General features: G+C 30.9%; 1 protein-coding gene across 32 annotated transcripts in view; it reads left to right on the forward strand.

Moving 5' to 3' along the window:
- Positions 1–15,202, forward strand: part of LOC145260301 (phosphofurin acidic cluster sorting protein 2-like) — a 459,714-nt gene that overhangs the window by 367,304 nt on the left and 77,208 nt on the right. For 12 of the 32 annotated variants that reach the window (XM_080118156.1, XM_080118160.1, XM_080118163.1 and 9 more), the window contains one exon: positions 14,080–14,307. The exons of the other annotated variants lie outside the window; for them this stretch is intronic. In XM_080118156.1, the coding sequence (XP_079974282.1) occupies positions 14,080–14,307 (228 nt within the window). The remainder of the gene's footprint in view (positions 1–14,079; positions 14,308–15,202) is intronic. 32 annotated transcript variants of the gene reach the window in all.

The raw sequence follows: 15,202 nt of genomic DNA on the forward strand, positions 1-15,202 counted from the left end.
TGTTTTATTTTTAGAGAACTAGCAGGGGCACCCAACCTTGCCTGGTTGTGAAATACATTTAAATATTTTAATTCATACAAATTTTGTATTATTACAGAGCCAAATATGATATTGTACCTAATATATAGCACTGATTTCAAAACTTAAAGACTTGGATACCATTAGTTAGAATCGAAACCAAAACTTGTAGTGCTCCAGCCATGGACACATAAAAAGTAATGTGTAAAAAGACTGAATATTTCTTTGTCAAGTTTTTACAACAAGACATGTTAAACAGAAACTTTGGTACCTAAATATATTTTAAGATATATATAATGTAATGTTTTATACTGTGTAAGACATATATAATGTCGTGCTTTATATGATGTAGGACATATATAATGTAGTGTTTTATACGGTGTAAGATGTTTTTTACTGTCTAAGATAATAGTGTTTAATATGGTTGTATTTTGGATTAAAAGTTCAAACTAAAACAGCCAAACATTTTATAAATGTTGATGAATACAAAATTTTCAAATAACAAAAGTTTTTGTAAATAGTCTCCTCCTCCTTCTGCCTCCTCCTCTTCTGAAAATCTTCTTTTGACTAACATTCATTAGCGAGTCATGTTAAAATTTACATACGATTAAACGTCCGCAGAAATTAATTTTTTTTTTTTTTTTTTTATTTCGGACTACTAGTCTCATCTTATCTTTTTTTTTTTTTTTTATTTGGTGCACAACGTTTCGGCCAACTTCCTCTGGCCTTCGTCAGGTGGTAACCGCGACGGATAGGAACTTCGAATCTCCTAACTGCATTCTCAGCCATCACTGTCATCCGTAGTTGTTGTCGTCTCACCACATAAAATGTTGTGCTTTTTTCTTTTTCAAGAACAACATAAAATGTGGTGAGACGACAACAACTACGGATGACAGTGATGGCTGAGAATGCAGTTAGGAGATTCGAAGTTCCTATCCGTCGCGGTTACCACCTGACGAAGGCCAGAGGAAGTTGGCCGAAACGTTGTGCACCAAATAAAAAAAAAAAAAAAAAAAAAAAAAAAGATAAGATGAGACTAGTAGTCCGAAATAAAATAAAAATTAACATACAATGCTCATCTAAAAAATAAAAAATTCCAATAAGGAATAATATATATATATGTCCGCAGAAATATTATTACAGTCTGCTTAAATTGAATGGAAATGCAATTTTAACCTTGTAGAAAAAATTTTTATGGCAAAAATAGTTTTATGAAGAATCAGTTTAGATAGATGAAAGTCGCTTGGGGAAGAATTATGAAAAGAAGGATAGAGGGTGTAGAACTTGAAAGATATATGCATTTAATATGTTGTGCTTTTTTCTTTTTCAAGAACAATGTAAAAATTTGATCAAATCTGTCATTGCCTTCTCTTCAACGTACCATATCCTTGCGTTCAAAGCAAATCACAATTGCATTACCACTGTCTGATAAGGAAGGAGTCTATCTGGCATGTGTACAAAGTGTGATTAGGTATAGAAAGGAAACCTGCTCAACAAGGATTGAGGATATGTGTTGCATGGACAGAAATTGTTGCAGTATTTTTTTATGTAAAGAGGAGGGTATGATCACTGAAAGTTGGAAGGTTCTACTTATAGACACTGACGATAGGAACTGACCAATCAAATGGATCCACGTTCTGCTAGCAACCAATCAGGAACCAGAATTGTTCCATAAAAATATTGAATCTTTTAGCATTCTGGTACATAATTTTTCATGTCAACATGTGAAGGATTTGTTGCTCTTTGCAAAATTATAAAGTCCAAGACTTATACAGAATAGCTACCCATCAGAAACTCTTCTGAAATGGTTTTTAGTTCAAGAGAAATGATATGATTTGATGTATTATTTGACTCTTAAAGATAGGCTTAGATCTGATGACCTCAGAGGTAGATTAAATCTGTGCTGAAACATGAGACTTTGTTGGTATGGTCACGTTGAAAGAGTCAATGAGAGTTCTTGGATGAGTAGATGTAGAACAGTTGAAATAGCAGGGCTAGCTGGCAAGGAAGGCCAAGAAAAACATGGAAGGAAGTGGTAAGGATGGATTTAAGATGAAGAAGATTTAAGATAAAGACCTGGACAGAGATAGGTTACTTTAGAGATCAGTTTCTAAAAGTCATCCAACATGAAAACTCAGAAGTAAATAAATTACTAGTTGGCAATTTGTATTGTTGGAATACTTAGTGTGGGAAGTTTTGAAGATATTAAAAACTGGATTCAGTATTAACCCATTAGGTTCCACTATCCTACAGATCGAACACCAAGTAATTTCTTGTTAAAATCTATAAAATATGTATCAATTCTGCTTACGGCCTAATTACTCTGAAGAAAGGATAAAATTCATCTATATTTATTAACTTCTCTCCGAGAGTTGTTAAAACCTTCTTAAAAATTCTTATAAAATCCCATTTCATTCGAAGATGTATGAACTTGTATAAATGAGTCTTGCAGTAGTAAACCACTAACTTATTGCTAAAAGTGTAATGTGAATTGCTTTGCTCCTTACCATAATGTATAAATTTTATTTTGAATGTATAGCCTCTGGATTTCTAAAATATATTACATGTATCCAGTGTTCTATTTATAGGGGAGTGAATATTTCGTTTGCTAAATAAAATAACTGTTTTTTCTTTCAATTTGTATATTCTAACCCATTTTTAGTCATTACACAAAGTTTCAACTCGATAGTAAAAAAAACACTAGATACTTAATGCGTTAAATAACTAAAAAAAATAACCAAATTAAATTCTACCTCAATTCAAATGTTAGTTTGAAAGAAGATTTTCTCTGGAGACTGTTTACTAAAATTAACCTTTCAGAAAAGTTTATTGCATTTTTAACCAGAATTTGCTAAAAAAATATTTTTCATGTATTCCATAAGTAAAATAACATTTCTATAAATTACCAAATCACAAAATGTTCTTTTCTTAAACATTTTTATTTAACAACTTCATGAAGAATGCATTATATTTGTATGTTGATAATCTTTATTTTTTTTATTGTTGATACTAACTGCGTACAATACTAATAATTATGATAATTCTAATGAATATATCATTTTATATTTTTTTATTTCACAAAATTACATATATTTATATGGTCAATTTCAGTATCTTTTCCCATTGTCTATTATTTCTTACCATTTTCTAAAGAGCTTAACCTCCCTCTCCACCACCACCACCACTACCTATCATGGTCAAAAAGGTGGTTTTCTCTTTAATCTTCAACCCAAAGTGCATTTCTCATATCATTTAGAAAACTTGTACTTGAGAATTTTTTTTTATCTAGGCTGTTTACTAATGCTTTGTAGAATACTAGAAAGATACAACTAACAGATATGTTTATTTGTTTTATTTATATGTATAATTGTTTTGGTTTTTGTACTATAACACAATGCAATTTACACACACTAAGCCAGTTATCAACAAGAACTCCTATCAGAATTTCACCCTCTTTTGGGTTCTTCAGTAGGATACATCCATCTCTGTGGAAGAGTTTTGAATTCAGGTGACTTGGATTTTAAATCTTGGATTCAGATGTATCCTATGAAAAAATTCAGAAGAGAATAAAATTAAAGTTTAGTATTTTCTATTGATGGCTAGCTTAGATGTGTGTTCTGTATTCTATGTTTGATTGTAAAAAACAATTATATATATATATATCCCAATGCTGAACTTTTAAAACAATTTTTTTTTGTTTCCATCATTTCTATCAGTTTTTTTTTGTATATATATAATATATATATATTTGTGTGTATTTCCTATCATTGCATGTAAAAATATCATGTTTTCTCCCCCATTTATGACTTTGTATAAATCAACATCTTTGTTTCTTTTTCTTTCTTTTTTTAATGTTATTTTGTTTTTATATTCAAACTGATTTTATATTTAATTTTTGACTGCATCAGTAATTTTCTTCAATTTATTGAATTTAGCAATAAAATAGGCAACCAAATATGAATCCTGTTTATCCCACCGATAGATTTAACTTTCATAAATTCAGCAGTTATGTCCAAGTTCTGCATGTTTTTTTTTGTTTTGTTTTTTTGCTTTACTACTGTTTTCTGCTGATAGTTCTGCTTCATGACGGATGCCCTGGAAAAGTCCTTTCTGATAGTTACCCGTTTTAAAATTTTATATTCTGAAAAGCAGCCAAGTTTGTTTGTTTGCTTATTTTAAAACTAGTAAACTTTTGTCAGTGGGAACTTTTCCAGGGCATTCACCATGAAGCAGAATGGTCAGCAGGAAACTGAAGTAAACAAAAACACATAGAAACTTGAGAACAAAAGATTATGCATTATAAAAGTATCAAATATTTAGAAATAACCCATTCTGTTTTCAATTATCAAATACATATATACACATTTTTTTTTGTGTTCATGTGTTTTTCACAGCATCACAATATGTGAAGATATCACACGATAATCACAAGAATTTCTTCAATTGTTTGTTGTTTTTAATTATTTTCATGATTTCTGTTAGATATAATTTTATAAGTTCAAGTAAAAAAAAAAAAAAAAAAAAAAAAAAAAAAAAAGCGAGATTTCAGTTTCTGCCACATCATTGCATGTGCACGGTAACTTAAAAAAAAATCCCTTGTTCTATAATTTGAGAGGATAACAAAAAGTGAAACTAAACAGGCCACGAGAGTACTGTTGAAATTGCTTCTTTCGGGGGGGAAGGTGTTCTAAATACACTTAGCAGTTGGTTCGGAGGTGGGTAATGTCAACTTGGCTTTGAGTTGTACAAGATATAAATTTTCATTCAGTCGAAGGTATGCTAATACATAAAAGAATTTAAAATTGCATAACAAAGTAATTATTTTTAAAGTTTAAAGACAGCAAGTATCATGGTCATTTGATAATCTTAAATAAAAGAAAAATATTTTTTCAACTGTATAAGACTATTCTAAAATTGAACCAATAAATGCTGTTAAAAAAAATTGATGGGCTTAGGCAGAAGACATAATTTCAGTTTCTGTATTGTTGTTTAGGGTGAGTAACTACTAAGGGTTCAATTATAGTTGTAAGAGCATTAATGCAATTTCTGGCTCATAAAATCTGTTTTTAAATCACTGAAAGATAGTGTTTTTAGTTTAGACTGATCTCCACTCCACTCTTGGTTAGTATAATAATGAAAACAAAATATTTAAACATTATACAAGGGTTGTTCCAAAAGTAAAGCTTTTATATATATATATATATATATATATTTTTTTTTTTTTTACTAAAAAAGTTGACGAACTATGAAGATACGAATGCTACCATTAAAACAAGTGGCGAATTTATTTTTCTACAGTCACTACCATTTTCAATGCACTTTTGTCAGGAATTCAATGATGCATCTCTGCTTCTGATGTACATCCATGACAGGGGTTGCTTTCTTAGAGTCTCACTCCGTCAATATCTGCAACAGGGAGATGAAACTTTCAGGTCATGAATGCATGTCAGTCATGACAATGCAAATTGCAATCCCTTATTCATTCAGGCCGAATTATAAAAATAGGAGGTATTACTTTTGGAATGTCCCTCTTATTTACTTATATAGCTGTCAGTATATATGTATGTGTATATATATATATATATATATATATATATATGACAACAAGAGTATGAAATGAAGACACAAAACTATATATTGGTAGATATTGAATAATGGAATACAGGATAAATTTGGGGGATAGAAGGGACTCTTTATGCCAGGACATTTCGAAGCCTAATGCTTCTCATCAGAAGAGTAGAGAAGGTGCTAGGTAGCATGGGGAAGATGCAGCGTCTAGCGTAAGGTTTATTAGGGATGAAAAAGATTAAGAGGAATTATAGAATGTTGGGGGAAGCTTTTTTGAATTCTATTATTATTAAGCTATATATATATATATATATATATATATATATATATATATGTCAGTTGACAAGAGACCATCCCGAGGATACAATTTATTAGAATGGGCTGAAATGTTAAAAAAAAATATGTAGAAATGTATTTTTAAACATTTCAGCTCATTCCAATTAACTCTGCCCTGAGGAAGTTCTCTCTTTGACCAAAAACACAGGATATATAAGTAAATACAAATATATATATATATATATATATATATATATATATATATATATATATGCGTGTGTGTAAGTAAATATAATAAAATATAAAGCGGACGTCAACCAAAGACACTTACACTTTCAAGCCTCACATTAAAATCCTATGAAGATTCCATTTTTCTCTTTGTGAAAGTTATACGTCCACATGTCTGTAGGTAAGTTAATCATTTCGTGCAAAAAGTGTATTACCTTTGCAGATCCATCAAAATGCAGTGTTGTACATAACACGTATATTTATCTAAAAGCAGGGTCTTTTCACTTCTCTCGGAGGAATCGATTCTTGGTTGATCTCCACCTTATCCTGTTTCAGATTATGTGTGGCAAAAGTATCATGTTAAATCGGTGTCCTTTAGCCGCCCTCTACCTTTTCTCCACTGTCGGTCACTTTATCGATCCACCTGTTGTTGTTTCTAAGAAGAGTGATGTGAACAGCTATGTCTGCCCTTTTTGAGGGTTCTTACGTCTCCAGTCTGATGTCAAAACGCACAAGTGTGCATACACACACATATTCACTGGAGCATTATCAAAGGACTTTTGAAATGAGATTCATTCAACGTAGAAAATGTTGAATTATTCATAATTTTATAAAATATAGTTTTGGAGAAGACTTGACAAAATATTAAAAGAATAATTATTTTACATACATTTATGCTTTCTTTTTCAAATGTTAAGAAATTCATTATGTGTGTGTAATTATTAAAATCATTGTTTTGTTTTTTTTAATTAATGCATATTTTTTAAGACTTTCTTTTCTTTTGTTATTTCCATTGTTTTTATTTATTTTTTGTTTTTTTCCATAGGTTTTGTTTGTTTTTATTTTTTTTGTTTTTTGTTTTTTGTTTTTTTTTCTGGAGAGGGTCTCTTCTTGAACCTTAAAATACTATTAAAAAAAAATATTTTAATCTGCAACATTTTTTTATGTCGATTAAAAAAAAAATGCATATCTCAAACTTTTGCGTTGCCCATTAAAGAACAGTTATTACTCAATTGCACCTGGCATTCACATTCAAGTTATAAATGTTTAACATGGACATTACACTATAATAAACATCTTGTACTGACCTGCACCAAACTCTAATTGAACCTAAATTGCAACATGTGCAATGTTTTTTTTTGTTTTTTTATTAGTTTGCACCGATTTGTATCCGACTGGACAACTACTGCTATATTCAAAATACATCTATGCATAAAATTCTCAACTATCCTTATATTCCTGACTATAAGTCCTAATTTTGGGAAGAAGAAAAAGCATATCACGCTTTCACGCTTGTGCTGGTCCTCGGTCACTCAACCTTATCACCGCACTTGCATCCACAATGAAGTACCTTTGATATATTTGTTTTTACTAGTTCAATTCTAGTAATTCTATAGTTTTCCTGCATTTTTTTTCTCTTTTAGCGTACAAGAGGAGTTTCTTGTAAAACTTTGGTTAAATTTAGCAACAGCAGAAAATAAAAAGTAATAGTTGCGTTTTCTTTCCTCACTGTTGCTTTTTTTTTTTTTTTAAATTAAGTTTCCATTAATTTGCTCTCCAACCTTATACTAATATGTTCTTCATCGATGATGACGTTTTTTTTTTAACATATTCATATATAACCGTTGTTGGTTATTTTCTCTCTCGTCTACGCAAATAGTTTTTGTTTTAATTTAAATCTAATGGTGTGGTTAATTTGACGTTGACGTCACGGCATGAGATAAACAATTGCTTGCCACATGACTTGGACGTTGAAAGCGATTAATGTTTGGATTTTTATCTAAAAATCACATTTTACTCGATTTTATGTCGACATTCAATATTTACGAATTTAGCATTAAAATTATTTCACTTTCTCTGATTAAAGTGCATAAAATGTGTGAAGTAATTTGATTTTACTGCTGAAAGTCCTTGACTTGTCACCTTTGCACTTCTTCGTAATAAATGTGAAAAATTATGCTGTTATGCTTTCTTATTAATCCCAGTTAAATGAAATTTAATAAAGAGATTAATACGACCTTCTCTCCAATCATATTCATTTCAGAATCGAATATCTAATTCATATTAATATATTTTTTCGTAGTTTAAATTGTGATCACTTGTTAATCTCTTTTCCTTCAATTTATTTTACCAAATACAGGAAAATGAAATATTTTACACAGTCTATTTAAAAAAACAAAAAAAAATCTCAATTTCCAAACTTGGCTGTATCTACTAGATCATCAGCTAGTAGTTAGTAACTGTAGGACAAAGATAAAAGTTAAAAAAATTATTGTGGAGAATGAGTGCAAGTGCAGAGAAGAGGGTCGGTTTTCCAAAAGTTAGAATAATATAGTAATAGGTTAGAGTACTTACGTTAGCTCATCAAAAGTTTCAAGGGGGAGCCCATCTAAGGACTTTCCTAGGGTGCTAAATCCTCTTGCGTTAACTCTGGTTGTTAGATATTGGCATTCGTTATTGATGTTATTGTGTTACTGCTGGTTTGTCATCATTCATCAAACGTCCGGCACAGGGTTGATTGGGGGGGGGGGCTCAGCATCTTTCAACAATCAATCATTTATAATAAATCCTCAGCAGAGGGACTAACCTATATCTTTGTCTTTGTAATAATAAAAAAAATTATTGGTCTTATTTCATTAGAAACCAAGTTGTAATTGCTTAACAAAACTTTGACAGATAAGTGTGAACATCTGAAATGCCCATTCCCAATAATTTTTCATTTTTACTAATCAAAATAGACATAAGTTTGAGACTTTTTCTTTTTAATTTAATTTCCATGTTGATTTTTTTTGTATTTTTTTTTTTTTTTTAGAAATTAAGTATTTTATTTTGTTTTATTGCAATCTTTTATTTATAATATTTTTATTTATGTTTATACATTTTTTTCTTTTGTGATAATGCTAAAATATATTCTTTTTTATTTATTTTTTTAATATTTTGTTTAATTTTGGTATGATATCCAGATAATTTTCCACACACGTACACCAAACACAGCATGAATTGTTTTAATATTTTTAATTACTTACCACAAATGCGCATGTTTTACATTCAAATAAAAGGTCGTCAAGTTTTTAATAACAATAAGCATGATTTTGTCAGTTTTTCTTCAGTTTAGCTTTTGTTTTGGACACCAATTCGGCAGTGGTGGTCAATCTCAGTTACCATAGTTGCAGTTAGATTTCATTTACTTATCAATCTAGCCACAGTTAGTGTCTTTTCTTCTTCTTCTTTTTAAGCTTTATGTATGTATAATATATACAGGGTATCCATAAATTTTTTTATGATTTTAAAATGTACCTTCTCTTCAGTAGTGGCCAATTTATTGGGGTTCACTTAACAGCAGTCCTTCCGTTAATATATCTAAAATAAGAAATAATCAATCAATAAACACTGATTCAAACAAAAAAAATCTAGCCAAGATATCTGACCAATCGTCTTCATAATAGGAAACTGTATAAATGCCATGTATAATTAATAATAAATATTCAATTATTATGTAATAAATATTTGTTGGGTAAAAAAAATCATTTTAGGGGAGGTCAGTAGCTACGTTTATCACCATGCACACTGTATGATATTGTCTATTAAAGCAGGTGGAAGACACTGGGAAGAGATTTTGTTGTAAAATTTTAAAAATGAAATGGTTTCATAAACTCTCCAATAGTGTTGGGACGATTAATCGGAAAAATCAGAAGATTTGGGGGTATCGGAAAAATTGATGCCAAAACGATTCTTTGAATTGTTTTTTTTTTTTTTTATTTGATTTTGTTTAAATGAAAATCTTCCGTTTCTAGTAATAATGATAAAATAATAAATATTTATTGATTTTAAATTACCAGTAAAGCTAAAATCGATAGATCACTCTCCGCAAGTGTATTTTTGATGTTTGGGAAAATATCTGCATATTTAACATGTGCTTTTTACGAAAATCTGGGGAAATAACAACTTTATAATTAAATATTTAGAGATTCAAAAGAATCAAAATCGGGAATTTAGCACGGAATCAGTAATTGTATCGGAATTGGGAAAAATATTGGAATTGTCCCATCACTACTCTCCAATCAAGGCCGAATTTTAATTTAACTAAACGTTGAGCAATATCTTTGGAAATAGATTATGTCCTCGTTTTGAGTTGTCTGTCTGAGGAAATGTATTGCCCTAGAAACAGTTTGTAACATCATAGTGGATGACAATAATATATATATATATATATAGAGAGAGAGAGAGAGAGAGAGAGAATATTAATTTGTAAAGGATAGAGCAACTTTTGGAGAAAAAAAAAAGTGGGAGAGCTTGATATTTAGCAAAACATCCAGATTGTCAAGTGAAAAGAGCAAGTCAGGTTTAGTGTTTGACTGAGATGATGAAACAAGTTTTGTATTTAATTAAAAAGGGAGAAAACAGTGGGAAAAGAATAGAAAGAAGAGAGGAAGGGGTGAAGAAATTGTAGGTGGAGGAAGAGAGAGGAGAAAAAAAGATTGAAAAAAAGACACAGAATAGAATAAGAAGAGCGGGAATAGTGGGTCAAACTATATAATTTTTTTAATAATCACTATCAGATTTCTGTAATCATTAATGTGGTCCCCATTCTTTTCTATGACCGCCTTCCATCTGTCAGTAAATTTTGGGTGTTGAAAAATGAAACTAAACTTGAAGTAAGTTTGAATCAACTAAAATGACATTGCAAAGAGATGGTAATCTATTGGTGCAATCGCCAGAGAATATGGTGAATGATGAATAATTTTATGAGAGACCTTTGGTCTTTTGCGTGGGGTGAGGTTTTTATGATAAAGGCTGGCACTACACAAGACACTAACCTAATCTTAACACAGCAAACTCTCTGATGAATATTTTGCATCAAATCAAACACGTTTTCAGATGATAAAGATGTAAGAAATCTATTCACATGATTAATGTTCAATTATTTTCTTGTATATAATTAAATCTGAAGTATTTTTCAATGATTTTATTATTTTCATAAATTATTTTTCTTTAGTTTGAAGGATGTTTTCACTCTTTTTTCTTTTTTTCATCAGTTCTTGTAATTGTATTTCTGCTGTGTTTAAAATAACAAAGACATACTGATATATCTAAATATAATTTATATCTTTATTATCATTGATGGTTACGGAGATGATCAGGTGTTAGGAAGAAGATTCACATACCAGAATTCGACGAGTCGATCCTTCTGTTTGAAATCATCAATCAATATCTTGAATAATTGTTATTAGATAAGCATTTGTGACCACCTGAAACATCCCTTTTGGTATAGTATTGTCACTGTAATCACACCACAAAAGCGTTTTATTCGGCTATTGTCATTTCACTGGATTGACTTTGATTACACCTGTGTAATCTTTAGCCAAAAATGACCATTCAATCATCATACTTTTAACTTTTCTTTTCTGACAGTTTCACGTTTTTTGTTTCTTCACTGTCAGGTTCATAATTTTTATTCAAATTATCTTTTGGTACATTTAATAATTATTTTATTCTCACAGGTTCAAGGTTTTGTCAAAAATGATTTCTCAGTACACAGTCAAGATATCAAACATAATTCCGCGATGTCTTGCAAAAGTTTGATATGCATTAGTCTGCCATACTGACTTCTATAATCAGTAATTGTATATAGGACACATTAGCGATTGTCAGCCAGTATCTGAAGCTGTTCGACTGCTTCTGAATGGCATTGTTAGCTTAGGTCGATTAATGGCTGTCCTTTTTCTGGAAAGCATTATATTATAGAAGTAATGGTGGTGAAGGAATTGAGTTGGTTTTCGTCATTTTTGTAAAAGTTCAGAATTCTACATCTCCTGAGCAGAACTGAAAGCATCAGTGAGTTCAACAAGTGCAACTCAACCTTTTAAGTGGATGTTTTCTGACCATGTCCAGTTTTTATGCTTGACCATAAAACATCTGAAGATGAAGAAAACGTCATAAGATGAGGAGATTCTCAAATTTAGGTATTTGAAACTTTTTTTATATAGCATGAAATGTGACTTGTAGTGGCAGTAGATGGGGATACCTCTCTCGGTAGTGGCGGTAGGTGGTGATATCTCTCTCGGTAGTGGAGGTAGGTGGTGATATCTCTCTCTGTAGTGGCGGTAGATGGTGATATCTCTGTCTGTAGTGGCGGTAGATGGTGATATCTCTGTCTGTAGTGGCGGTAGATGGTGATATCTCTGTCTGTAGTGGCGATAGACGGTGATGCCTCTGTCTGTAGTGGTGGTAGACGGTGATACCTCCGTCTGTAGTGGCAGTATACGGTGATACCTCCGTCTGTAGCGGCGGTAGGCGGTGATACCTCTCTCTGTAGCGGCGGTAGGCGGTGATACCTCTCTCTGTAGCGGCGGTAGGCGGTGATACCTCTCTCTTTAATTCTTAAATTTTTATTTTTTCAATATGGTTCATGTTTTTTTTTTTTTTTTTTTTCAGTATAAAATAGACATTCTGAATTTTTTTTTCTGTTTTTTTTTTTTTTTTCAATAAGACTTGACTTCATCAATGCTGATATTTCCTATTTCTATGATGTTTGAGCCAATTACATTTGGGCGTTCAATTTTATTTGTTCATCCAAAGTAACCAATTGATCAGATTCACGTTTGCTAATGGGATGCACAAGTAATGACAATGGTTGTATTTGAATGCAAGAAGGGGGGGGGGGCGTTAACGTGGATGAACACTAGATATGAAGGAGGGGGTAAACACATCAGCTGAAACATAGTCGACAAATAAATGTCAATAGTGAGGACAATAGTCTTATGAAAACCAGTCCATAATTATTACTAAAAAAATTTCTTGAACATCTTTGCTTCAGGAATAATTCAGAAATATTTCTGAACCTTGCCGATTAATCAAAGATCGTTCACCATTTTTTTATCACAGTCTTTCTACTCTGCTAATTCGTTAGTCATTTGATATTGATTTTCATCAAGAAGTGGAGACAATGCCTTTCATCAAACTCACTTGGTTGCCAGCATGTGGTTTGTCTTTGAGATAAAAATTTTAATTTTTGAATTGCCAAAACTAATAATGGTCAATATTTTGAGGTTTCACTCCTTCACAGCATAAATCTTAGGAATTAGTTAAGGTTCCCTTTGCATCACCATTAAATGCTAAACTCAAATTATGTCAAAAAATGCTCTTGCTTGACATTCCAGTTTAATTTCTAGATTTGTAGTCTGAAAAATACACTAAAATCAATAAAAAAAAATTTTGAAATGATAAAAATGCACAAAAATTGTGAATCAAAAACTCCACTTCCAAATACCATTTTATTAATGTGTGCAGTTTTAAATTTGAAAAAAAATTTTTATTGTATTTTCTTCAACCTAATAATTCCTATTTATTTACCCCTCCCCAGAGGGTAGAGTAAGACACTGGATTTTTTTTTTTTATGTAGAGAAAATCCAACTAACCAGAATAAGGCACTCTAAATTGGGACAAACATTAAAATTGCTTCAGTCTAGAAGGATTTTTCTTTTAAGGACTGAGAACAGAAAAGATGAAGTGTAGTATCAGATTAGATACTACACTGTGCTCCTAGTCAAACGGCTTTAACCTCATTAAGCCATTAGATTATTTATCTTTTAAAACTTCATCCTTAGTCAATAATAAAACTGGTGACCGACCACTGCATCTTCTTGGTGTTATTTATCGTTATGATCCAAGAAAAGCCAACCTGAAGAAACACTAATTTTTCAAAATGTTATTTACATTTTTATCTAAAATTTTAAACTCTAAATTTGTCCATTTTCTTTAACCTCATTTAATAAAGCATGTAAAATAATTTTGTTTAAAACGAAAAAAAACAAAAAAAACTTAAACCATGTTTGTGTCTCTTCATTCTCTGTACGTCTTTTGTATGGACGCAAGAAAATATTTTTCTCTTCAGCCATTCTTGCAATATCTTTGCAGACGCTAGTAAAAATTTCTGTGTATTTGTGCATCAATTATACGATTATCCTTTATGTCTGTCCAAATTAATAGGAGCACGCCAGTCAGGATGTTGAAATCCACCATACGTCCTCGACATCGTCCTATCATGATGGCCATGTTGCAGATCAGAGGTCAGAACTGGCCCCCAGCCAAAAGGCGTCTCCTCAACACAAACCATCGGCCTTTCCGAGGGAAAGGAGTTTTTCGTACCGAGAAAGGCAGAAAAAGAAGAATAAGCTTGAAGATAGACGGAATAGTACGGGCCAAGTTGATCGAGTGGTCAGTAGATACAAAACCCTTAATCAGCATTTAAAATAACACATTTAGCATCCTCATCAACAGCAGCATCTCACATATAAAATGGCTGCCAGTCTTTTTCTTCTTAATAAAAGAATGAAAGAAACAAATCATTGATTTGAGCTTTTGTTCTCTGGCATTGCTTCCATTTTTCATGAATTCTTTAAAAAAACAACAAGTCAGTTACTTAGTTGCATCTTTTTTCCTTTTTTTCAAAACGTAACATGTTAACTGAATAAGCTACGTTGTGAGATTTGAACTCATAATTGAACAATAGCGAATCTTGGCTGGCATGAGTGCTTTCTGGAATATATTTTGTTAAACTCTTGTGGATTCAAATCTCAACATTCATAATTGATTCATTTGCATGTTTATTTTATTAATACATGTGTGTGTGTATATATATATATATATATATATATATATATATATATATATATATATATATATATATATGAACTGCCACTTCTTGTAAGGATCTCAAAAATATTTGAAACTTTGCAAAATTTTCAAATTTTGATTTTTATTTTTTTATGGATATCTAGGAGGTCTACGATAAAATAAAATTCAAATTTATATGAATGTTTATCTTTCAAATTCAAGACTTTTGATTTCTCAAAATATAAGTAGTTAAAATAGAATTTACATTTAATTAAATATACTTGGAGGTACGAAACTTGTACAAGATTTTAAAAAGAAAATAGAACTTTCTAGAGCTTTTTCTGTTATTTCAACAGGAGAAAAAATTGATGCTAAGTGACAGCAATGTTCATGTAAAGGTTTTAAGTGCAGTTTGCATGAGATGACACCAACTTTCACTAGCAATGCCAAGAAACTCCAAGACAATGATTTCTCAGGATGTTTTGTTTATAGTAGA

Source organism: Euprymna scolopes, chromosome 36 (genome assembly GCF_053919585.1).
Source record: "Euprymna scolopes isolate OS-2025 chromosome 36, ASM5391958v1, whole genome shotgun sequence".
NCBI classification, from domain to species: domain Eukaryota; kingdom Metazoa; phylum Mollusca; class Cephalopoda; order Sepiida; family Sepiolidae; genus Euprymna; species Euprymna scolopes.